This window comes from Chaetodon trifascialis, chromosome 18 (genome assembly GCF_039877785.1).
Source record: "Chaetodon trifascialis isolate fChaTrf1 chromosome 18, fChaTrf1.hap1, whole genome shotgun sequence".
Lineage (NCBI taxonomy): Eukaryota > Metazoa > Chordata > Actinopteri > Chaetodontiformes > Chaetodontidae > Chaetodon > Chaetodon trifascialis.
In genome coordinates, this window is record NC_092073.1 from 15,386,595 (window position 1) to 15,414,240 (window position 27,646).

The 27,646-nt window shown below is 41.2% G+C and overlaps 1 protein-coding gene across 1 annotated transcript in view; it reads left to right on the forward strand.

Annotated features, from left to right (window-relative positions):
* Positions 1-15,909: 15,909 nt before the first annotated feature.
* Positions 15,910-27,646, forward strand: part of vipr1b (vasoactive intestinal peptide receptor 1b) — a 38,800-nt gene continuing 27,063 nt past the window's right edge. Inside the window, exons 1-3 of the mRNA XM_070985875.1 lie at positions 15,910-16,156; positions 22,766-22,856; positions 25,746-25,856. Coding sequence (XP_070841976.1) covers positions 16,094-16,156; positions 22,766-22,856; positions 25,746-25,856 — 265 coding nt within the window. The 5' untranslated portion in view covers positions 15,910-16,093. The remainder of the gene's footprint in view (positions 16,157-22,765; positions 22,857-25,745; positions 25,857-27,646) is intronic.

Consider the following 27,646-nt stretch of genomic DNA (forward strand, 5'->3'; position numbering starts at 1 on the left):
TATTATTGCAATTTAGTCCCACCTTCTCTCAGACAGTCTTCTCCGGGTAGTGATTCCCTGTTCTTCCCCTCAAAATGACTTTTGACAGCCTCCAATGATGAATGTCAACTTTCAGCTTCAGCTGTGTGTCACAGGTTTTAGGGAGGAGAGTTTTTACTCATGAGTGCACCGTGTCTTGCGGCTGTGCTGCGTCACGGTCTGTTGATGCTCCCGTTACATGTAGATTTCTCTGAGCCGTCTGACGGACTGATGGCCATAAGAGATATTTTAGATATCTGAAAATGTTTCGAAACTTGATTTTTAGGTCACTGTAACCTCACCGAACGTGTTTTTGGGAATGACTCAAGAATATATTGGCTAATTATGGCAATATTTCACACAAATTTCTATTAGGATGAAATGATGAAGTGATGACATTTTACATCCAAAAGGTTAAAGGTCAACTTCTCTGTGACATCATAATGTTCTGCAAAAATAATTCAAATGGGGAGATTGTGAGCATATTTCACATTTGGTTGGATACTGAATTGGTGAATCTTGGGCGCCCACCAGGTCTTGTTCATAACTTTAGGGGAAAACCCACTTGGTTTACAGCGGGGCAGATGTTTTTTTGATTTTGAGGGCACAAAAGCCTCATGTCAGGCACACAAACACTGTTTTTAAGCTTATATTCGTGCCATACATTGCTGGAAAGCGAAGGTTCTCGTAATCTCCTGATCATTTCAAGATCAACAGCCTGTACAGTCAACAGCAACAACAAACAAACAACTAATTATAAAATTGAGGCAACTCACCAATGAAGTCTCATGGTAATCCAACAATCAATAACACTTTGACAAAAATGATCAGTTACATTGGCAAAGGTCCAGACGATCCAGTCCAGTCATACTGTGTTTTCAGCTAATAAGGACAAGATATCATCGTCTGCAGGCATCTATTTGCAAAAAATATACAGGTGGAAATAAAAACCTTCCACTTCAGTCTGTTCAAACTTCCATTCTTCAATACCAATAGCACTTAAAGTGATTCTGACTGCTGGGGATCAAACTTCAGATCGTACCTTTGAAAAGAGACCAAAACCATACATGCACTCTGAGTGGTTGAAGACCGGCTTTCATTTTACTTTGGGTAAGCCTTGGATTGGCGTTTTAGGGTAATTTTACAGGGGCGATAAGAGGTTAGGCAAACCTAGCTTTCATCACAAACCCAAATTTATTAATAACGGCAAATCATCACTTTCTTTGATGTTGCAGAAATTGCCTCCACATTTAAGTGCCATAACAGGCCTGCACTTGGTATTTAAACACATCAAAGCACTTTCCGATAACATAGTTATCCGACATAATTTCCTCACAATTTTCAACAAAGGCAGCAGCCGGTAATGCAAAGGGGGCCACCTTTGAGCTCGACAGGCAGGGAAAACCAAGAGTCAGAGAGTGTTGCAACAAAGCACAGTGGCCGACGGGCATGCAACCTTCAAAAGGGCATCAAGGCCAGACAGAGGCTGAATTCCCTGGTGTCCACCTTGAAACTGTGCTGATTGTATAGAAAATTGGTAGCTTCTTTGCAGCAGCATCCATATTTGAAGCACTGTCTGCTGTCATGGCTACAACTTTGTGTTCTGTCAGAATCAGCCTCATTGGACAAAATGTGAACACAAATGTGAACTTACAGACAGACAGAGACAGACATGGATACAAACTGCAACTTTACAGGTTGACATTAACTCTAGTTCTACGCAGAACAATGTGGATTTTCCCTTTAAATTGATTTTTACAGCTTGTTTCTTGCTTCAAATACTCGCGTCACTGGTTCTGCTGCCTGTGTTGTGGACAGTTTTTTTTTCCAATAAGAAAGGAAGGAACACTTCCAGATAATTAGGCAGGATATTGCATTGTTAGTGTGACACATGTGACATGCCAAAAACGAGACTTTGCTGATCAACAGCAGCTGGATTTATAATTTCCTGGTGAACATCATCAGCATTCAAGTCACAGCATTGCATTTTGTGGCAGGAAAAACCTACCTCATGTGGGTGTGGTGAGAGTTATTCGAATTTCTTCACGGCCATGACTGAAACTTATGTTCGTTTAAGGCACCGCTGTGTGTGTGATGTGCTGTGTGTGAAGAGTAAATGACACTCTTAGCAGTAATTGTATGAGAGGCTTCTCCCTTGGGTGCTCTAACAGCAGTAACACAGGGAGAAGCCTGTGGTCCTTGTGTGAACAGCCCAAGGTAACTGTGCAGAAAATCATCGCTGTCACTGAAGCTGTAATAACATACTGTGGGACATTACTTCTGCTTTTTGGTTTCAACACCACCACCAGAAGGATATCTACAAAATCCCCAATTTTTGTGCAGTTAATTGTTGTGAATCTGCTTTTGCAAAGTAATATAGTACATACATGTATTACTTGTTACTATTATTTGAAAGTAAGTTATTTTCCAATGTTACCCTCAATGTGGAGCCTTTTTGCTGCCTGCTGCTGCTGCTGCTGCTGGAGACAAAGTTGATGTGAGCCCTGAGACCAAAAAGACCAAAACACTGAAGGTGTGGCTTTAAAACCACAACAATGAACTAAACAATGCTAAAACGCCAGACTCTGGTGAAATCTGTGGATTTGTCGCTATGAGCAGCTCTGTCCACATTACGCGCTGTTATTTCCTCCATCGTCAGTGATAAGTGGTAACATATACAGTAGTTCAGAGCTGAGAGCAGTGAATTCAGTGAGCGCACATCCTCTTGTGTGACCACAATTGAAGTGACAGGTATCTCAAGCAATCTTCCAGCCCTCAGGTTAAGTGAAGGCGGGGTGGGGGTGGGGGGGTTAACTGATTTTAACAATGATGGGTGAGGAGTGGCAGGCGTGTGCTAATTCAGAAGCCTGGTCCATGACGTCCTGTTTGCACAATGAGAAATGTTGCTTGTGCGTTTGATCTGGGATACTTAAAAGTATCTCCATGTGCTTTGGTGAACTGGATCCTGCTGGACATCTGCTGTGTGAGCAGGAGTTTGGCTGGAAATTTCATGGAAAGCTGACAAAGTAGTTTAGGTAGTTTCATTCAGAGCCAGCATCAAAAGCTGTGCAAGTTAATATCCTGTCCCGCTTTGTTAGCTCTGCCACGCGCTGTGAGTCGACAGTATAAACTAAATGAAGGATGGAGGAGAGGAGATAGTGTTGGCTGTAGGTCTGTCGTGTTGTGTTTTTTATTCTGATGCTGTTCCTGCTGTCTTTTCAAAGAAACGCAGAGCCTGATGGACGGACACCTCTGAATTTCAATTAAATTAATCTGGCTCGCAGAGGGTTTGTCTGTTGGATTGAAACCAAGTAGAAAATGTAACTCGGAGCTACTTTAATAGAGTTACATACGTTGAAAATAATTAAAAAGTTCAACTGAAGATACTGAATGTAGTGTGTGACGTGTGTGGGAAGGAAAACACCAGAAACAAGCTCAGTGTTTTTCTGGGCGAGGTTCAAAGATTTAAGCCGTATGCTGCACCTTAGAATCAGCTCCCTGGCACCGAAACAGTATTGATCTATGACGTAATCAGGATAATCCAGTTTTTATGAAGATGAAAGACCAGTGTGTGTGATCACTGGGGCTGCGCAGCACCAAACAATGTATTTACATAAGTGAGGACACAGATATCAGCGAGCCACTGTGTCTTTCATCAAACAGCTCGACATTTACTGATAAAACGAGTTCTACTCTTTACCTTTATGTTTTTAATGCTTTTTTTGCTTTACAAACCTGCTCTGAACTGTTCATAAAAGCATATAAATGTCCTAAACTCAGTGAGCAATGGCGAGTGCCTTAATCACAAATTGATTTTTTTATTTTTCTTTTAACATTGATTTTCTTTGCTGGCGAGAAGAGGTGAGCTGTGGTGTTCTCAGGCGGTGTTGGAGTAATTTAGAGGGGAGTTTATTTACTGCATCAGATGAACCCTTTAATCCAGTCTCTCTCATTAAGATAACATGCCGCCAAGGCCTCAGGCACCAACCTCGCAGACACTAACTCAATAAACTCAACTGACATGAATATGGTGAAACCTTGGCATTATGAAAATTCATCTTTTCATTTAATTTATTTGCTTTTAGGTGAAGTGATACACAAGTAAAATTTTTGAACACATTGAAATCAGCGCTCTAATATGAGCCCTTTGACTTGAGCTGAATATGCATCATCTTCATGTAGAGCGATGTTTAGGAAACACGAGGCTGCAGGTACTATTTTGATGATGAAGATTTGCTGCTTGTCTTTGTCATATGATTATTAAATGAATGGAGTTTTGGGACTTTAGACCAGACAAAACAGCACATTTGACAAGATCACCTTGGATTCTGCGAAGTTAAAATGGGCATTTTAAAGGCAAAAAAAATGAATTAATGAAGAAAATAATTGGCTGATTAATCTGCAGCCCAAAATATGATTCTCATGTTTTCAAATGTGAAAAATAACATTTTGCAAGTGATACTACATGTGAAACTGTTTTCATAGGAGTGTGAAATATTTCAAAATCACATGTGACAGTAAGATATTTTTCATGGAGGATATAAAATATATATATCACATAAAACTGCTGTTTTTACATGTATTAATGGTGTTTTACATGCGATAAATAACACATGGATAGTGAGATAGTGTTGACTCTCTTGGCAGATGGAGCATCAATTATCTACTTGATCACCAATGTAGATTAAAAAAACAAACACTTTCATACTACAAATGATGAACGTTTCATGTATAATTGTTGTTCTACAGAGAATACATTGAAAGTATCCACTGGCCTCTGCACAAGGACAATTGCTTTAATGATTATTTGCCACTACTGCAAGACAAAGTGGAAGGAAAACCTCTGCCCTCAGCTATGTTGGTTCATGGCTTAATTAAACACTGTAGACCTTCAGTAAGTCATTATACTCACATGACAGGAAGCCGAGTAACACACTGAATTATTAAAATAAAGCATGACGAAACACTCAAAACCATTAAAACCTTCATTGTGGCCTTGGAGGTGTATAAGTATCCAAGGATTTTAAAGAATAGTCGTATTTATGTGTATCCTTTAGACATTCATTCATTGATTTTTCCATCCATCCTTTCACTGTGAAGCGTCTTCCAGCGTGCATCAGACAGGGAAACTCCCCGGACATGTTGCTGCTGTTTGGCAGCTCAGCAACTGCCTGATTGTGATTCTCAGGATCAAAACTGCGACTGATGGCACTGCTGCTGCAGGCAAACGCAGGCAAGGTTCATCTTCAGTTCAGGGAGTATAAATGTTTCTCTGTAAATGTATTCACTGAGCCTTTAGCACACCAGCTGTCTGTGGCCGGGGCTCAACACGCCTGCAGTTGAAATTGTGAATGTTTTTATTTATCTATTTATTTAGTTTGTTTCCCGGGACAGCCTGCAACAACCCACAACTCCCAGCACTGATGTAATTACACCCGACAGTCCCATAAGCATATTGTGTCATCTCTGCTCAAAACAGAAGAACACTTGACTTTAAAATTGTGGAATATCATCTGGTCCGATAGAAGATATCATGCTCCTCATGCTGCATTTATGGATGCAGATATATACCACTAGAGGTAATTCAGTCTGCTGGCTTGATACCGAAGAGGCTGCAAAAGCAGCAAAGTCCTGTGTTTCAATTTCAGTATTATATGCACAACAACGTTTCCACTCATTTGCTTTCTGTCATCGACTGGACACCCTCACTCTATTAGAAAGCAGAATTCATGTCGATGATTTGCTTCTGGAGGCTGTGCATGACTTATGATTGGGCTATTGAAAAAAGGAGGAAAGGACATGAGACGTTTCAGGATTTATCTCTTCTGTCTGTCTTCAAGGGGAATGATACAGCCACAAAGCCAGATTATTATAAGCTCCATGTGTTCATGGCTGGAGGTTGACTCAGATGTGTGCCTCATTTGTTTAAGGAATGATAAACAAAAATAATCATGTTTTTTAAGGACATTCAAAAACATCTAAACTGAAGAAGAAAGAAGAAAAAGATTCACAAAGTCTTCGCACAGAGGTGGTTTCAGCTAAATGCTAATCCTAGCATGCTAACATCCTTACAATGACAATGCTAACATGTTGATCTTTAGCAGGTACTGCATAATGTTTACCATGTTTACCATCTTTGTTAGCTTGTTAGCATGCTAACATTTGCTAATTCCCATTAACCACAAAGTACAGCTGAGGATTATGGGAACTGTAGGCATTTAGTCATGAAGCATTATATGTATGAACATTAAAGTTTCATCATGGATGGCAGCCATAAATACTTCAAACATGTTTTTTTTTTTTTTTTTTACCATATTTTGCGGCATTGCTCAAACTTCAACTGGTTTTCAGTAGAAAACAAAAACAGTAAAAAACAAACAAACAAAGAACCAGTTTTAGATGAACTGAAATAGACCAACAGTGACTGATGGAGATGGTCTCAAAATGCCAATACAGAGTCTCAGAGGTGCTCCTGAAACGGCAGTTCATCTTCAGGCATTGTTCGTGTCAGGCCAAACTTTCAGAGTGAAGCCAGATCCAGATTTATCGTTTCAGTTAAAAAGTCCTTTAACTTTATATTTTATGGAGCCTCTGTCGAGTACTTTTTCTTCTCGTCTCACTTCTCTACTGTCCTGCTGCTTTAAGACAGCTCTGTTGACTCCCTGCAGTTCAGAAGATGTGACTCACCAGCGGAGCTGATCCTCAGCAATCAGGTGAGGGATTTCATATTGTTTAAGTGAAAATCTTAATGCACTGCAGGCAACAAGTTTTACGCTATCAGTCAGTTACGATTCAGTCTTTTAACCAAGGCCACTGCCTGACTTTGAATACCTGGACACAGAAGCACGTACAGTAAATGATTATGAAGACATTATAGTGGTAAGTTTTTATCCTTGACAGGTGAATGACAGAATCAAAAGCTGCTCACACAGATGTGGCAGAACTGAACCCTGGACAATAACGTTACCATTTTACTGAGAGCCACTGAACAAGACTTTTACCAAAATGACTCTTATTCAGCAGCCAATGTTGAGAAATGGACCAATTTCATTTTGATTTCCAAGGCAGCTCTTCAAGTGTCCCTGCAGTCTGTTCAGTACACACCCTGCTGCCAGCATGAACACACTTTGAACTTGTAGATTATTGGGCTATTAAAAAGGAAGGCAACACAACCCCCCATCTATCTAGCAGTGTACATGTGGAGGTTGTTCTATTTAGCTCACATTCTGAATTAGTTTGACATTTCGACTGTCATAACTGCTCTAATACTGGTGCGATTTAACAAGACTAAGAGTCAACAGCCATGCTCGCATCTCTGCCAAGCACAGCAGTGCTTTGACCTAATGTTAATATCAGCATGCCAACATGCTCACAGTAACAATGCTGACATGCTGATGTTTAGCAGGTATGATCATCTCCATGTTAACATGGAACATTAAGATATTTCATTTAAAACCACAAATGGTGCTTGACAAAAAGGCAGGGGTTCATCACATTTAGGGCTTGTCCTCTGTGGACCACAAATGTCAGGGCAGAGTTTCATTGCAATCCTTCCAATAGTTACAGAGATATTTCATTTTGGATCCAAGTGGTGGACTGACATTGCAATCTGATACGTTACGTCCCTACAGCCAGATGTTTCAGCCTGGTGGTGGTCTGAGTGTCTCTTTAGAAAGCCCCCGAACGCCTTCCCGTGAAAGTATTCTGGGCATGATCAGCTTCGAGAAGAAGCCGATCCCATTGGATGGATTATGTGGCCTGAAGACGCATGAGGATCTCCTGGGAACAGGAGGATGAGGCTCATCCTGGAGTCAACGTGACCTGGACACGGATAAATGCTAGAAATGGGGTTATGAATGGATATCCTTATCATTTAATTTATGGTCAAAATTTCAGCCATTAAAAGCCTCTCATGGCATCATTCGTTATAATATATTTACTTCTTAACTCATGAAGGATGCGCTGCAGGGATTTATGATCATCAGTAATATTAGACCTGCTTTCTGCTGCCCCGCTTCACTGTTTTCTGGACATTGTGAGACCTCCGGTACTTCAATTACGTTTGAAGGCCATAACCATTTTACACTCCAGAAACACAATGATTACATTGGGGTGTAAGGTGAGGCCTCGGTGTGAAATAGCATTCTGCCAAGCTAATTTCCCCTCTGGGAGGTGTGAGTGAGGAGCAGCTCTCTGTCAAAGATGGACCCATCAGTACCTGAAGGAACAGATGAGTTTTGTTGGAGGTGACACTGACTTGAGGACAGTCACTTTGCTTATCCACTATGATGGCATCATTTTCAAATCCTTCTACCAAGTGACAGATACTTTCATCTGTTCAGCACAGTGTTGAGGCATTTTAAAGCATCTTATACTGATTACAGATTGATCTCATGGTGTGTGACTAATGGATCACTTACTGACGGTGCTGTGATAATGAAAAGCTCACACTTCAGCCGTCTGTTAATCACAATGGCTCCGTGATTGCTAAGTACCAAATTGTGCCTTCTGACAGGTTTGAGATCTGTTTGTCCTTGAAGGAATGCCGTGGTCAATCCACCATTCAGGTTCGGTTAACTTATCAATACATATCATTTGTCCGACACACTGAGATCACATCTTAAAGTCCCCCTCCAGTCAAAAATGTGTTTTTGTTTTCGCTCCTCCAGTTGAATGTTTAAACGTCACTGTGCAGAATGATGCACAAGCAGTTTTTAAAACTGAAAATCTGAATCACTATTCACCCTCCAGTGCACATACGCTTAGAAAGGACTTTACAGTGAAGCAGGAAACGTCTTGTGTCCAGCAATTAAACTTGCGGAATGAAAAATGTATATTCATATATTCTTAATGGCGGAGAAGGAGTAGGTGCCACTTTAAGGATTTTACTGTGATGATTACACTTTTTTGCCTCCAAAAACCATGTCTGAAACACATTAGGCTTTTAATGTATGCCCTAATATGTGTGTGTGTGTGTGTGTGTGTGTGTGTGTGTGTGTGTGTGTCAAAACTGTACTTAAGCAACATTTGCATTTATAACATTTACATAAAGTATAGAAGTACAAGTCACTAACCATTACAAAAGCAAAGTGCTCTGTGTTAGTTCTATTTCTACATATTATACTGACAGATTATTATTACTAATGCATTAAAAGTCAGCATCAATATACTTTGTTTGTACATGCCAGATGCAAAGAAGCTCCTATTGCCAAAACAATATTTGTCTGTGCCTTCTAAAACCTTTATGAATCACTGCTGAAAAATAAAAATGAACAGGTTTGCTTCATTAGTATGACCACTGGACGGCTTTCTAGCTTGAATGCAAACGTTGTTTTGAAGCACTTGCTGAAATTACTGATGTTGTCGTTCTTTCTGGTTGGGCAGCCTCAGAAGATTTTAACACTCACTTGGTCTGGTACGACTGTTAGCTTGTTCTGTGTAACCGATGTCACTGAGTCATTTCGCTGACTTTGTCTTAAATTATGTTAAGGCTTAAATTTATGCAGAATTATGAGCGTGGCCGCTTTGAGTGACAGCAAGCCGCTAGGATTCAGCAAACAGACTTCATGCGGTCCACCTCTTTGCCCGTTTTGGATCAGCCGGGGGTTTGGTGGAGTCAGGCACTGCCAAGGCGGCGATGGCTGGACCGACTGCCACACAACGGCTCTTTAATAACCTGAGGGTGGGTCTATGATTACTGTATGAAGATGTAGATCAGAGGTATTCAGTGGCATGAAATTAAAACACTACAGTAAACACACATACCTCAGCACTGTACTGAAGTACAGAGCTTGAGTAAATGTACTTGTTTACTTTTCACCGCTGACTCTTTGTGTTTGTTCAGGCAGCAGAAAGAAGCGGAGACAGACATGGATGAGAATGTATAGCTGGAATATAAAAGATGACAGCTGGCTGTACCACAGCTGGCAGGCTGCTCTTCCATACCTCACCACAGAGAAAATCAGGTTGGCTGTCACCACGCTGTACCTCCATTATGATGCACCATGTATATCATATTTTCACCTCTCTGTTCTTCTCAGCAGCTTGCAGCAATGTTTAGCACATCTCCATCGCAAAGAGCACAGAAGCCAAGCCAAAGTGCAAACTATCCTTTAAACAGGGCGAGCCCTTAAGCAAAGGGAGCTTATCCTGAGCCTGCAGACCACACTGAAAGCTAGAAAAGCTGAGGTTTGGCACTCGGACACAAATACATGCCTCCATTACTGACATCCAAAAAGCATCCTGTGGTAAATAACTCCCAACAGATCAGTTGCTGCACCCACCGCTGAGCCAACTGCCTTTAGCATGTGTTTGGAAAATATTTTAGAAAGCAAAAAACAACAGAGATATAGAGTCCATTTACAGCAGGCGGAAAAGGCTTTCATGTAATGCATTTGTCCTGCAGATATTTTCGCATATTTGATATGTTGTGCATCATCAGACTGCTCTTTTGGCTGTGAGCATTACCCAGAGGGCAGCTCGGCCTCTGGAGCAATTGCTTTGATTGTGTAAGGTGCAGGAAGTGGCCCCTCAGTTTGATTGCAGCAGCGCAAATAAAAACACTGGAAAACTGTGTTTAACCTGATCTTTGGATTGATCTTTGCTGTTTTTCCCTGCTCTTTGGACAGATGAAGTGAAAAAAGCCCGAGGCTGTGTGCCCCACATGATCCTTCCTCTTCTTTCTCCTTTTTCTTGCGCTCAATAAGCTGTTATCCCCAGACAGCCAAAGTGCCTGCGGTCCAAATTAGACTGGAGGGTCAGATGAATGGAGACGTGATTGACAGCAAAAGTTATAATATTTACAATCTGTCACAATGTGCAGGAGCATCAGGTTAGATATTTCCTTGAAAGGAACATTGTAAAAAGCTGTCTCGACACACAGCGGCTTGCTCCTGATGTTTGCATTGATTCAGGTCTCGTCTCACGTTGTGCTGTCGCTGCTATCGCTGCCCTCTTTGTGTCTGTGCTGTGTGGCCAAACAGCCAATGAAAAACTCTGGCAGCAGACTTCCCATTCCTTCTCTTTTTTTCATTCAAAGCAAATTTTCTCAAATCAATTTTTGCTATCACCTCCTTGATCTGAATCAGCAATGGCATATTCATTATTCTCCACTGTTTGCAGACAACAAAGGGATGTTTCTAATGTAAGATGTATTTGTGTAAACCGAAAAGTACAGGTGTGGAAACTCACTTCCAATTTCCTCTTGCTCCATTCACAGCGACCAGGCTCAGTTGGCAGACATCCTGCCTACATATGTTTTTGAATCACAAGCTGACAATAGCACTCACACATCATATAACCTAATGCTCTCACCTTTCCCTTGAGGTTTTTTTTTAATGGAGCCAGCAAAGAGATGATGCTTGGTGCCTTGATAAACAACAGCCGCAGTGGTGGGAGGATTATTGGAAAATCATTGTGAGGACATAATAATGGGGTTGTAATGATGCCGGTCAACTGTCCTGCTGTATTGTTTAAAACACACATAAATGAAATGTGGATCCGCTTGGAGCTCCTAAACGCATCTTTTAATGTTTTATATTACGTTTTGTATGAAAGCCCATCACGCCTATAAAGCCACCTTCACACATTAACATGGCTGAGTCGCTCAGATAGTAACTGGCAGACAAGATGAGACGAGAATAAAGGGAAGGAGATTTAATATTTGATAAGAAGTTCACTGATAGTTATCAAAATTGAAAGAGACGAAATCAAGATTGTCATGCAACGGATTTACATGAGTCCCACTCCCTCCACTCTCCAACTTTGCACACTCTTCTAAGAAGGGGTTCTTAAATGAACCTCTGAGCTGGTCCCATGTGCTCCAGGGATGGCACCGCAAAATGGTTCAATATAGTATTAGGATTAAGGATTAAAACGTTATTTTAGTTCACAGTAAAAATTTAACTTGGATTCAATATTCTATATAACATTAACATAATCGCTATGATGATAATACGTACTTATAAACATTACATCAAATATGCTCATGCATGGCATATTTACAATTTTATTCTTTTATTGTGAAGTGTTCTAGAAACTGGTGGACAAATGAGGTCATTTAATGATAGGGTTAGCTAATGTTATGCTAACTGAATGCTAACAAAACATTAGCTAATCTTGCATAATTAATCTATCGGTATCTGGCGAAATGAAATGACGTTAGCTTACCTTTGTGTCTGACTTTATACTGCAACATTTCATGTTTTTAACTTTATTCAGTGTGTCGTGTTTTGTGTTAGTTCAGCAGCTCTTTTGATGCCTACAGGAAGCAGCCAGTGGATGGCGCTCTTCCTCTTATAGATAATGTTAAAGTTATGCTAAGATCCTGAGTAACTCATTCTATGTAGCCTGTCACTGTGTAACACATGACATGTTATAGCCCACTTATGTAGTAAAACTGAGGTTTAACAGAGTTACACCGAGTTACGGGTTGAGACCACCCAGTTGGATGGCTGGTGACACTGTAGGCCACAGGTGATGGCCGGTATCCTCCAAAAATGGCTGAATTGCTGTTGATGGTATCTCATTTCCATTCCCTATAAGCTGCATAATTCTTGCAGAAACTTCATCTTCTCTTGGCAACAGTAATGGCAGAAAGTGTCCTGCTAATCTAAGGACACACAGAGACAACAAGGCTAAAACTACTACGTTGCCAGGTCTTATTTTACACAAGATACAGGCTATAATTTGAGTTTATTTTTATGATTTAAACAGCAAAGCCAATCATTCTCATAACTTTAGCATTAAGCATTATTGTTAGCCGTGCTATTTTCTTAAAATACCACATATTTTAATAAATTGAGAGAAGCCTAGTGAGGCGTGGTTGGCATGTTGGCACCACGTGAACGTTGCTTTCATACTTTGACCACGGATTCAATGAGTATAGACTCTTAAATCACTCTCTGATTTTGATTTTTCATTGTTTCCGTTTCATGCTGAAGAAACTCAGAAGGTTAAAGTACAAGGAAAATGTCTGAACCTCCTCATTCCTCCATTCTCTGACACCACGAGGAACAGTTTATAAATTCTACTTGTTAATAATTTAGTGCTTTGATTTATTATCATCCAACTCTTCAGTGTGGACACATCCGGACACAGATATAGCTCCACATACCTTAAGTCAAAATCCTTCATGTGAGTTCCTTAGTTTTCCAAGGTCTGCTAGTCTCAAACATCACCCTCCTGGATGTTAAGGTCAAATCTGTTCCAAATGCAACTGGGTAAAAGAAATTAGATTCCATATAATGACTTCTTTGTCATTTTCAGCTTCTTTTTTTTTCCATCCGAAAGGAAGGAGGTCTGTCAGTTCCTGCTGTCAAACAGACGCTATCTCGATGTTTAACATCACGGCTCTTTGCACGCAAAGAGTAAAATTTCTGAAAGCTAGGCATGGTGACATAGTGGTAACACTGTTGCCTGACAGCTAGAAGGTCCTGGGTTCGATTCCCGCTGTGTCCTCCACCGTGCCTTCGTTGCCTGCTGCTCGAGGAAAAAGGGGTCTTTCTGTGTGGAGTTTGCATTTTCTCCCCACATTCACCTGGGGGATCCTCCATAAAATGAATTTTCATTTCCCCACGCAGGTTCATTACATGCTATGTGATGTAATAATGTGAGTTGACATTATGTGGTTGCTACATTCATTCCACAGCAACATTTTTATGAAATATACATTGTGCATTTATTGTTCTTTTATCATTGGTTTCATGTCATGTACACAACAGCAGGCTCTGACCCCCACAATCATACTATAACCAGAGTGTTGCAGCAGGAGAATAGAAGGAAGACAGAGAGGCAGCACGATAGGGTTCATGCTCAAATGCAACTTCGAGCATGAAGTGCAGCCCCATAAAATGAAAATAGCATGTACTTTGTGTTGATTTGTGTTTTTGCTGTGTTATGTATTAACGGGTGGGCTTATGCAGAGATATGCCTCACAGGGTGAACTCAGCCTGTCACAGAGACTAAAGATGAAGCCGTGATGTCAGGTCAGTTGTGTCTGGGGGTCGATCAGCTGTGACACTGACAGCATGAGCGTGGGACCGCGGCTGGAGAAGATGGAGGAGATGGATGTCTGATGCTGCAGCCAGTAATCCAGGATGGATGATGAGTGAGGCCGCAGAGGCGTAGTGCAGGGGACGGAGGGGCTGTGGAGGTGCTGCAAGGGCCTGTAGATCATTTCGTGTCCCTTTCGTTGACCCAATAAAGCCAACTTGTTGTCACCACCTTTCTCCACTTTTATCTGAGTCAAAGTCACATAAAATGACATTCACCGTTGAACAAAGTGACATAATTTATATCTATGTTGATGTTTTGAAGATGACTGATGTGGATTTCCTTGACATTCTCATCTTAATGCTTTAGCATTATGGGAGGATGCACCAATGCAATTTGGCTAATGTGCTTTTTATCATGTAAAGCAAGCGGCTGTTCAGTGGATTACTCTCTCTACATATTACAAGCCAAGTCAGGTCAAGCAGAACGCCATTTGTCTCCAGAGGGGCAGCTGGTTGTGCAGCAGTAAAACAGTAATAACACAGAATAACAGAAAACACTGGAGCTTATCAAATACAACATATAATAAGAAGTAAAAATACAGTGTACTACTAAAAGGCAATTAGTTACCAAACGTGGTGCAGTGACTTGGCTGATATTAATTTTTAATACTGGAGTTCAGCAGTGAGATGGCCGCAGGTGTGAAGGAGTGTTTGCATCTGTTGGTTTTGGCTTGCGGATATTTGAAGCAGGAACCTGAAGGCAAGGTTTAAAATGTGAGGTGCTGTCAGACAGGAAGGATTCTGTTTCCTTTAACAACTGTTTGGTATATAAATCAGACAAACTAGATATTTCTTCAACACCTGTTTCAGCCCCCAGTGAATCACACAGTCTGTTTTCACAAGAAACTTCAGCCCCTTTAACACGAGGAATGCTGCACCGTTACTCCACCGAACCATTCTGTATAAAACGCACCAACATGGGACGGAGGAGCATTGCTGTTCCACCTTTAAGCCGGCAGTCCCATCCCATGTTGACATGTCAGACCTCTTTTGTTTCTGGAACGATGGCGTGCGGTCTAAAATAACACACTGTGGCGACAGCATGCAAAGCAGAGCTGGCGTAATGAAGCCTCTTCTTTCGGGCAGGATCTCAGATGGACAACTGAATGTAAACATAACTCCTGGCAGCACCTTTAAGCTTCCACTGCAGTGGTACAGTATAATGGCACCTGACTGGAGTTAGCGCCATCTAGTGCTTACCTCCTGAACCAAATGCTAATATTCGCACGTAGCAGATGGAAACACATATAAATTCATATTCTTTGAAAATGACGATAAAATTTGCATTATATTGGAACAGAAACCTGGCGAGGGCCGTTTCCAGCCACCTGTGACTTGCGTCATTAGGCATCTGAATAGTTCTCTTTCAGTTATGAAAAATGAATGCACCCTCTCATAATAATAATAATGATAATAACAATAATGGCCTTTTTTATATAGTGCTTTTCTTAATAATTTCACAAACTGCTTTACAAAAGAAGTGGCACCTTAATGGCTCCTGACCGGAGAATTAGCGCCACCTACTGCTTCTGTCGATGAACCAGCATCTAAAATTCACTGAATAGTCCTGGATGGAACATTTTTGTTTTTTTCTTTGTGCAGATTTTCAGAAAATTCCGTTGATACTTGTGCAACATTTGGATGCAAACCTGCTCTCTTACATCCCCAAAGAGGAGCCGCGGGTTACCCAACTATTAATTAGCGCTGAGTCCATCTCCGGCAGCCTGACGGGCTTGTTAACAATCCGCCTCCTGGGACACGCGCTCCGGAGTTGTGAATGGGCGGGGGGGGGGGCGGGTACAGCTGAACAGACGCGGCTCTCCTGCTGGAGGAGCGCACAGAGAAAGGCGCAGTCCTGTGGGGCGGCAGCAGCGGTGGAGCTCACCTCACCCATCTGAACACACGGACACGGTCTCGATTCCTTCACTCACACACACACTCACTCACGCACACACACACCTTTCAAGATTTACACTAGGAGTTTCTGCCAAAACCAAGGAATAAGAAAAGTCCAAAAGCACATGGACGCAATGGACGCCTCTCAGCTGCTCCTACTAATGCTGCTCTTCGGAAATCTGCCAAAAGTAAGTCATCTATCCTCTACTTTGGCAGTAATTTTCATTCTATTGTTCAAAGGGAAACTGTCTTTTTATGAAATTAGTTTTTAGGCATGCACATAAAATGGACATTAAATGCACTTTACCGCGCGCATCTATCTATCTATCTATCTATCTATCTATCTATCTATCTATCTATCTATCTATCTATCTATCTATCTATCTATCTATCTATCTATCTATCTATCCCCTCATGAAACAAGGTATTTCCTTGTGAATTTTCTGCCCTTTTAACCTCTTGTCCTCGCCACCATGCTTTTATTTTCCTCCTGGATGTCCTCCTCGGACGCCTGACTGACAGGATTCAGAAACGTATTTCATCCCATTGTCTGCTACTGAGTCAATACTGGTGAAGGTGAAATTTCTTCAATAGCTGGCAACAAGAACAGTGTGTGCTGCACCACCAACTCATCATGACCTGAGGAGTGAAATGAATTGATGAGACCGTTCAGACTGGGGCTAAAGTGGCTGATGTGGATCCGATGAGTGACCACAAAATGACAGCAGCCGAAATCAGACCTTTTTTTCCTCTTAATATTGTCATTGAAAACCAGATCTGAGTCCTTTTATATGTGAAAGTTTGGTAGTGTGTTTGCCAGTAAAGATCTCAGTCTTAATGATAATCTGATAATCAATTAGTCAGAAGCCTTTTTAATTGGAAAGAAGTGTATTTATGTTATTCCTTAAGGTAATGCTGCTGCCATTTAACACACACGGCTGTAGATTAGGGTCTATTACTGGCATCCCATTAACCATGTACCACTACTATGAACAGTTTGCTCCATGGGGACGTGTGCAGCTACTTCATGATTTTCCAATATATAATTAGAATCTCTCTGGGTTTCGATAATTGGAGGGAAAGCCTGTGAGCCTTATGGTAATAAGTCACCTTTCAGTACCACAGTGCTTTGCTGCAGGGAAGTTTTATAACTGTGGAGTATGCACATGGGGATGCTAGATGTATAGGCTTTCCTGCGCCTGTGTTTTCAGTTACTCATAACTCTGATGATGTATTTTGGGGCTTAAATGAGCAGTGTTGAAAGGACCTTGAGTTTCAGCCAGTCTGCACGGCCCTTAAACTGCAATCACCACACCACCACCTGGTCGCATGATAAGAAAATCTGCTCTGAGTTGCTTTGGGAATTCGGTCTTTTCATTAGCCTTGTTAAGACTAAGTGTCATCTGCAGTTATGTCTTATTTTTCAGGGATTTTTTTTTCAAAAGTGATCTGCTGCTGGTCCTCTCGCTGCACGCACACACACACACCTCCTGGCAGGGATTTGCGTGTGCATCTTATCTTTGAAAGGTATCACTGTAATTTCTGTTATCGGGTCTGTCAGTGCTTTTTGGTACAGTTTCAGGAATATGGGAAAGAAAATCGACAAAGAAGTGTGATTCTAAGAAGCTTAAGATTCCTGATTATGATAATGTTTATGTCTTTGGGTGGATTTTAGTCATTTGGCACTCAGCATGGCCTCCTTTAATGCCTGTCAGTGGAACTCTTTTCAGGCTGTGAACATCTAAGTGACTGGGTGAAAATTTCTTCCCCCTCACCTCTGATAAATCTCACATGTCTGGCCTACCCGAGGCTTTAAGAGATCGACCAGATACGTCATTTGTTGACATATTTTAGTGGCTCTTATAGGCACCAGCGTGGAAAACATTTCTCAGTTCGCCGGTGTGCGCCTGGTGTGCTATATTCGTGTCCTTTCCACCATCCAGGCGGCTGCTTTACAATAACATACCCTGACATGTTTCATCAATATATCTAGTGAGGAAATGTGGTGTTGAGGGGAGCGCAGAAAATCCCATAAGTGGCTAAAAAGTGCATGCAAGTGGATGGATGTCACCATTATCAGTTTAACACAATGCAGGAGGGAGGAGAGGACGTAGCAGAGGAACATGGAGGATGGACGACAATGACTGCTTCTTCCTGCCTCTTTAAAAACATGAAAGCACCAGAAAATTTTTAAAACGTATCATCTGGATTAGAGACTTCGATTAACATTTAAAGCAACAGACATTTTCAACACCACTCTCACATCTGTACAGTAAATAGAGCTGCATCATTAGCTTACTGATTAGCTTACAGTAGCTTAGCGAAGACTGGATGGAGGGCGAAGCGGCGATCCTGGCTCACTCCAACTTCAAGAATATGCCCACCTGGTCCCACCAAGCAGACTTAAAAATGGTATTGATTTTCTCGTCTAACTCTTGACAAAAAAACAAATAAGTGCATTTCCCAAAATGTCAAACCAAGCCCTTTGGAAGATGCTATTATCCAGAGCAATTTACACTTCTGGTCAGTGTTACACACTTGCTGCACAGACTGACGTCAGCCCCGGCAGCTTTCAGCACGATCCAAAAACATTTCCTGTGTTCATGTTAGTTTGGCCGGAAAAGTGTTTAATCTTTAAATCCTGTCCAGTACACACACTTTGCTTACTGCGTAATGAACCTCAAGTCAAACCACTTGAGGCGAAGGCACAGGAGGCGCCTGACGCACATGCTGTTCTCCAGTGAAGTGTAGGACGGGGATTAACACATTACTCTGCACGTTTCTTCTTTAATTTTCCTGTTGGCGCCCCTTGTTCTGTATTTGATCGTTATCTCGTACTCAAAGAAGGCAAGACCAGCGGCTGTATGAAATGACAACAGTCACCACAGACTTGAAGCAGCAGCCCAGCAGCCCTGATGAGCTCTGAGCTAACAAACTGTCAAAGCTGGCAGACATTTATGTGATGTTTTACTCATGGAGACACCGTGTATGTTTGTGTCTCTAAGCCTTTGCAGAGGTCCACTTTTCATCTGCACAGTTGGGGATTGACATTTTGATTCATCGTCCTTTACAGCAATCTCTATGTATGGGCAAAGTGCAGTATTATATGTAAGTTTTCAACATCTCTAATTGGCAGGAGCTTAATATTTGCCTCAGCATTTTGAGCTTTTGAGCTATCGGGACCCTTCCCCTTGTTTTTTGTACCCTCATAGATGAAATGTACCACAAATTCGGCCACTTTCCCGTAAATCACATACTCTGAACTCTGATGATTATTTTGTTATGATTCGTCTCCCTCTTTGTGTATCCAGGCTCTATTCACAATATACAGGATTATAGATGAACTAATAAACGACCTCCATGCAATGAAGACAGCTTGATCCCAGCAGCCCACAGCACAAGTCCACGCACACATTCCAGTATCGTGTCTGTCCCCCCCGCCCCGATGAGGGACTTTGTTCCCGTTTTTCTACTGTTTATGCAGCATTAATGGTTAACGTCAGGTTTGTTGCCAGTGGTTTACGTTTCCCAAAAGCAAGAAGAAACAAAAACAACGCACCACTTTCATATGAAATTAAACTGAAAACCTGGATTATTAGCTATTTTTTTAAGTTTGGAAAACGCCCACAGCCTGTGTCTTAAGTTTAAGATTTTTAATTTAAACGTTCGTTGGAAGCACTTCTTCTTAATGCATCACGGAAAGGTCTTTTTCACAGCAGGCGTTTTGACTTACAAAGGGGAAAGCACAGGTGTTAATAATAATGAGAATGATGGCTGCGTTCCATTAAGTATCACAACAAGCCATGACGGTGTGACAGTGAGTCAGCATGCGTAATCACAGGAAGCTGCAACTAAGCAGCAAAATGGAATTAATGAAATCGTTAATTTTCTTCTTTACAGTTTGCACCTTTGCTTCTCCTTCTGTGACAAAATGTCTTCGCCTTTTTTTCTTTTTGGGCAACAAGTGGGCAGCAGTATTATTATGAGTAAACATAGACAAACACGATCATTTATGTGGTATCCTGTTTCTGGCTACTCGATGAATGTGATTCCAATATTCATCCTCTATTTAATCTCTGTGTTTGGTCTCTTGCTGCTGGCATCAAATTCAGAATAAGCACATATTTGCAAAAATCAATGGCGTTGATGAGGTAAAACAATAAATATATATATAAATATTGTCTTTGTACTCTTTTCTATTGACTCTATGAATAAAAGGATCAGCATTCTCATTCTGTTTCAGACATGATTTACACCGCGTCACAACTGAGTATTTTGCATAATTAATTATGGAAAGTCAAGGATTACGGAGTAGCCCACACTTACTCTGTTATAATATAAACAGCTTTAAGTTTGCTTTGAACCTTGTTATGTCTCATTATTTTGTAGAGCATCTTTGAATTGGCACAAATCTGTTTTAGTTGGTGTTTTTTTCTTGAGATGGTCAAAGTTAATGCCCCATTGGTCCATGAGAGCTACTACATCATCATCTATCAACTGTCTTTCATGTGGCACATGAGTCAGTTGTCAAGTTGATTAGTTAAAGCACAATAGTGGCACACAATTCAGTGCAACAAACATAATTGTGATTATTTTATGTAAGCTTTTTCATACATTTGACCTAGTGATTTAAACTGATACTACTCGTATCAATGGTGTAGTACGTCTTAACAGTTCTAATTAATCAGTCTTGTAGCTTCACTGGTGTTGAATAATGTTGCTCACAGATAAAACTCACTGACAGACCAGGTTGCACAGGGTGTAGAATATTATATTCCGTGTTTTGAGAGTTACTTTTCCCTCTGAGGGCCTTTCTGATTCAAATCCTCTACTAAGTGCTCCACTCTTGCATCACCCGACAATCAATTTCATGCTAATCAAAAATAAGGTTAAATAGGGGTCTGACCAACATGAGATTTCCTCCTTCGTCCAAGTTGCTCTGCAATGATAATGTTAGCAATTTAATCTTCTGCCTCCGGGCCAGAGCTGCTGCTTTTACGTTAAGATATGTTGGATTTTCTGTTGTAATTGGTTGCAGGCAAAAACTCCTGTGAGCAAAGTTCTGTGGATTGTGATAGTGTCAGGATGACCTCATCTGTGGGAAGAGGGAGTGAAGGACAGTGTGGAGAAGTGGTTGTAAATAACATGCCGTTCTTACGTAGCTACATAGTTACATTACATGTATTGTACTGTGTGTACTGCAATTTTTCATAGTTTCCATGAAGCCAGAGGTAGTTGTTGCCCTTGATGCAAAGTTGCTGTGATGCTCACAGCTCAACAGTAGCTTGTTTGGCTGTGACGAGTGAGTGTTCAAGGCTTCAAAGGTTGTGTCTCATTTGCTTTTAGATAAGAACATGATGATCGGTTTAATGTAAATGTACTCATACTGTACTGCACTGTGTACAGATGAGGTTTCCTGTTTACACATCACTCTTGCGTAAGTTGCACACTGGACCACAGTTGGCTTCCAGACTTGCTGTCATGTTCTTAAATCACCAAACATTAACCACAATGTTGGCTGATCTACAAACAATCATAAGTATAATTTTTAATAATGGTTATATGTGGTGTTTTTTTTAGCCATGGACACATGATGTATCTTATCATTTAGTTTGGAGGACTTATTTGTGCATTCTGGACTTTTTTGCAAACAAAAACATTACAGACAAAATAATAATCTTGGATGACTGTTTGACACTGTTGGGATGCAGCGCCTGACGTAACGCTCCATCATCTGCGTTAATGCGTTTGTCTGCTCTTGAATATTCCCTCACAGGTAGATATCACATAGCAGATGTTGTGTACTTGCTCCCTGTTTAAATGATGAGCTCAGCTTTCCTCTGAGTTTATTCCACCTCATTACATTGAGTCATTACACTCCTATGCATATTAGAAACATCAAGTCTGTGTGTGTTGCTCTGACAGGTGTCCTTTGTGATGAATGACAGTGTTTTCCTGGTCTGAGGTGAGCGATGGACTAAATGCTGCCCTTTACGACAGTGTCAGGTGAACTGGAGGCTTAACGCTGGACTAAACAGGGCCTTTATGGATCATTTATGAAGATCATGTCATATTTGACAGCACCTGGGTGGTGGAGGGTCATCAAACACGCATTTAAAGACATCTATAAGGTCCAATAGAGAACATCAGCTGCGCACTTGCAGATACATTATGTGCTTATTGCCGCGTCATCCCTCAGATCCTGACCTTTACTGCCTTGAGTCTTGTAAGCATTGTAGCTTTGGTAACAGGGTGCAGCTCTTCCCCGGGAGTTCATGAATACACTCCACGCCGACTTCTTCTCCCTCCTCTCTCCTCTCTCTCTCTTCATCTCCACTGACCTTCTCAAGCTCCTCACCGCTCGTCTTACACATTTCACTGACCCACCGGCTCTCCGCCAGTGGCTGTCAGCTCGCATTTTTCAGCCTTTGTTGACACAGATGAACAATCGCAGTAGATTACTCAGTGGCTCCCGTCTGCACTTCCTAATCCATTTGCATGATAGCATCTATTTGCCAGGCAAGAGGGAGCTCTGTTTGGATTTCAGACATAGAGAACATTTCTGTGTATTTTCTGTATTATCAGCAGGGGGTTCATTCTAATGGAAAGGCTATAGTTGCAGGAATGTGATGAAGAGAAATGTTAACTAAAATATTTACTCGCACATATTCACTGGGCTGTAACCTGTCTACCAGCCTGCGCCTCACTGAATATGAATTATTTCAGAGTCTAATTGCAGTGTGATGGAAGCATATTAGATTCCTGACGCTCAAATGTGCTTTCTGCCTCTTCCACAGGTGCTGTCGGTGCAGATGTGTGACGTGGTGAACGAGATCGAGCTGGAGAAGGAGCGCTGTGAGAACAGCACCTTTGGGAACGTCACTTCAGGTCATTCTCCAAAACATATTTTCCTCTCTCTCTGACGGTGTGCAGGAGGCTATTCAGAGCAAAAAGGGAAGAAGCATGAGTAAATAAATAGAGCGCCAAAGTGATACAGTGTGGGAGTGTATAGATAAAGTACGATTATAGCCGGCAGAAATACAGACCAGAGTTTCTCCAGTGCTGAATTAACTTGACTTCAGATAAATCTTTCAATCACCTCTCAGGTCAAGGTAAGGAAACCATACTGTAGTCAGAGTTGTAAGATGTTAACAGCCCTGAAGGAGTAATTTATCCTCAAATAGGGTGGAGGTGTGTTGGAGCAACATTTAAATCGACCTCAAGTCTGAACTGTGGGTAGATTTCCAAATCAGGAGAGAGAGTCTAACTCCTTTAAGAGAGAGTATCGTATTGAGTATATAGTCTATAAACGTAGGGCCTGCACACCTTTGATACATGCACAGATGTTTTCATCGGGATTTTTCCATTTTTATTACTATACAGATTTGGGATGACCTCAGTTATGTCCAAAATCACTACCATGTTATCTCATACATTGCTCCCTAATAAACAGTAGTTCAGTCGGCAGCAGAGATGTTCAAATTCTGCCTCCCCGGGGGGGCACAAAGACATGATACGCATGAGGATGGCTATCATGAATAAAAGTCCACAAATCAACAATAGAAAAAAGGCAATCATCAGAACTTCAGAACATGTTTTTTACTTTTCTTAGGTATTAAAGTAACTGAGTAATAGTTGCCTGTTAATCCGTGGCTACTTGCAAACACCAAATGCCAAAATATTCAGGGTTCTGACACTGCTTTCAAGTGAGCACTAAATTGAGACTTAGGACACTTCTGAATCAGGTATAGTGTCATTCAACAGTTATATTCAGGCCTATAAAATGCAGTGTATTGCAGATAGTAGTGCACATGCCATTAGCACTTTTCAGTTCATGTTTGGGACTTTCTGAGAGTAATCTACTACACACTGCTCACACTCAGGATATGGGCACAAATCAAGTGGTACACAGTAAAAATAGTACACTATTTAGTAAAACATGGAGTGATTTCAGACGCAGCGCTCATGTAGATCCCACCAAAAGCGCAGCTGAGCTCAGCCTGAAGAGAGGTCTAATCAACCAGAACATTTCAAACACCTGCTGAGCGTACAGGGCCATTAAATCCAACGAGGATAGGACATTTTTTCCATCATGGACATCACATAAAAATGACTGAAGGTATGACAAGCATTGGCTAACCCACAGTGTCTGTGGGAGTATATAATGTATACACAGAGTCCGACCTCTACTCTGAGAGAGCGCGCATCAGATGGGGCATGAATCTGGAGTTTGGTTACTGGGCAGAAAATACGCCCATGCCCTTCAACATGTACACCAAGTAAGATTAACATTAGTGCTCAGCATGCACTCTCGTATCTGTCTTCTTTCCTGTGATATATACATATTAATATTATGCGTTAACCATGGAATCTCTATTTGGTTTCATTTTAACAAAAAACACATACTGCACATCCACTCATGCATTAAGTTAATATGAACAGTGTGCATGGTAACAGCTTTGCTCCTTATCTCTGCAATGACCCTCATTTCTCTACTTCCCTATCTGCTTCCTCAACAGGAAGGTAGTGGAAGCTGCGCTCAGAGGTCGCATCCCTAATAAATGGATTAGCAGGGTGTGCATTTGTGAGACAAACCATACGTTCACAGCCTATTGTTATGCATCATATTAAATATAGAGACTGTCCAGCAATGAAAAAGAAAAGGCTTTAAATGAGTATCTCCTCACAGTTTGTGTATTCTGTCCAGCGCTAATTTAACACACACACACTGTTATAAAATGAGTTAAAGATACCCCGAAGAAGCTGTCTGGATAGAAATTGTCTAAAGTTTAAAACTTTGCTCCCATTGGTTATTGAACTTCAGAAATCTGTGTCTCTGAAATGGTTCATTGATTGTGTTTTTTTGTAATTTCACACTTTTCTGAGGCTTCGCTCATGTGTCACAGGTTTGTTCACGCTGCTGTTGACCTACAGCACACTTTCAGAAAGAAAGGTTGTGACTTCCATTTCAAATATAGAGAAGAGTTTTGAAAAAAAAACATGAAAGATTTCAAAGGATGTGCACATTTGCGATGAACTGAAAAACTTGGTGTGTGGTTGGATATTCGGGTGCAAAATTAAAAAAAAGCTGCAGCAGACAAAGCCGTCCTGGACATCATATGTTCTCCAAACATAGGGCATGTGTTTGCTCATGCCTCAGTATGTCAGACCAGATAAAACAAACAGGTAGAAGCAGTGCAGCTTTCACCTTTCAGCCACATACTAGTGGAATCCAAAGGAAGCAAGGATGAAAGGACTAAAAGCTCAACCAAAAAATGACAAAAGAGTGATTTTTAAAAAAAAGTTTTCCGAGCTATTGAAATTACCCTCCATAAAAGGGAATATATATGGCAGAAGTACAGTCTATTTTGGAGCTAGAAGAGCAAAGACAGCAGGAGAGTTCATTCTCGTGTTTTCACATGAATGTAAACTATGAGCACCTCAAAACACTGAGAGGAAATGCAGAAAATATTGAAATGTCACCAAAAAAAAAAACAAAAAACAAACGTTTTACACTTGGCTGTTGGCTTGGCAAAATGCAGATGAATAAAACATGATGAACATGAAGCATGTGACCTAAACATCCACTGAAGGTTCTGCTCCACTAGAGAGAGGAGAGAAGGTGTCAGATGAAAACATGGGGTTTGGGAATTTGAGGTATTTTCATATTTTTTATACATATTTTTTATATGGTGTGTGTGTGTGTGTGTGTGTGTGTGTGTGTGTGTGTGTGTGTGTGTGACTGACTGATTTTAATGGTACCATCTCCTCTGGCAGGTTGCCAAGGCATGTGGGACATCATCGCCTGTTGGCCTTCAGCGACAGTCGGAGAGGTGGTTACAATAACCTGCCCCACTTACTTCAGTTACTTCAGTGACCAGCACAAAGGTAAACACACCTTTCATTTAATGTTAATACAGCATACAGCATGAAAGATGCTCTCTCTGTTATCTGTTTAGTTTTCAGTCCATGTTCAGCATTTATTTATCAAAACTGAACAAACATGCCATTAAAACCTTTTCTAACTTGCCCAAGAACAAGAAATTGTTCTTTAAAACTTACTAACAACAATTTAAATATCTGTAATTAAGTTGTGCTGTTGAACAAGGCCACAGGTGCCGAACAGGACCTTGTGTTGTCATGATGACACTAGCTCAGGGCTTGCAGACACATTTCTACATTTTCATTTATTCACATTTTCTCCAGCTATAAGTATTTTGATATTTAAAAGTGTATTTGCATACAGTCAGGCCCTTGGCTGGATACTGAAGATGAATTATGTTGCTCGCATGCAAATGGACATTTGAAGTCATCAAACTTGCAGTTTTACCATCACCTCCTGAGGACAGCAGAAATGATTAAAAAGCCTGCAGAACGCCCGAGGCTAGCAACTCGCAGGAAAGTGGATGCTGATTCATTAGCTTCCTAAAGAGCATCATTACATTTTTGTTATTTAAAAAACCAAGCTGTTAAAAATCTGAACTTTTTACATTTGTGTATTATTATTATCCATCCATCCATCCATTTTCTATGCCGCTTATCCCTTTTGGGGTCGCGGGGGGGCCGGAGCCAATCTTGGCTGTCAACGGGCGGGAGGTGGGGTACACCCTGGACCGGTCGCCAGCCGATCGCAGGGCTCATACACACAACCATTCACACTCACACTCACACCTAGGGGCAATTTAGAGTCACCAATCAACCTAATGAGCATGTTTTTGGTCTGTGGGAGGAAGCCGGAGTGCCCGGTGAGAACCCACGCATGTACGGGAAGAACATGCACACTTCACACAGAAAGGCCCAACCCGGGAATCGAACCGGCGACTACCTAACTGCACTACCTGCTGCACCACCGTGCAGCCCTGTATGATGATGATGATGATGATGATTATTATTATTATTATTATTATTATTATTATTATTATTATTATTATTATTATTATTATTATTATTATATAAGGAGACGGCAGCACCTTACAGGCTGCTCTGGAAAAACTTTTCCATGATAATGTTGACCTTGTGAACTGTTTCAACTAGATCTTGGGGGAGTTCTTCAGGTACCTCAAACCCTGGATCAAAGTTAATCCAGGTTACTGTAAACAGTATGCAGCGTTTACATGAGCCAAATGAAAGATCGGATTTAAAATGCGCACGTAAAGTCAGTCACAGATTACAGTCAGGGTCTAAGAAAACAAGGAGGAATCCAGCTCATCCTCTAACCTTTACTTTGGAACAAGCACAGAGGAAGGGGGGAGGAGGAGGATGATTCACCGAACCAAGATAAGAAAGAGAAACATCACAGAGCTTTTGGTGTTTTCTGAATCACCTCTTGTGTCTCTACCAGAAGAGTTCTTGACAACTGTCTTCATTGTTACTTCATAAACAGGGTTTTATGTTCTTCCTGATCCATTTTAGATCACTTCTTTTCTTTTTTGTCATCATCTTGATTGTCTAACTCTGAGCCCTTTGTTTTTGGATGCATTTCTGCTATTTGCTTCCCTCCCTTTCAAAACCTTATGTCTTTGTTTGATACCTTCGTTATGTCAACTCCTCCGCTGTCTGCAAATTCTCTGAGACTTTCATATTTTCTCTCAATACCTGTGCTATGAACGCCATCACTCCCTCAGCTGCCTGACTCAACAAACAGGAATTCACTTTCAGCAATAGCCTTCAGTCTTGAT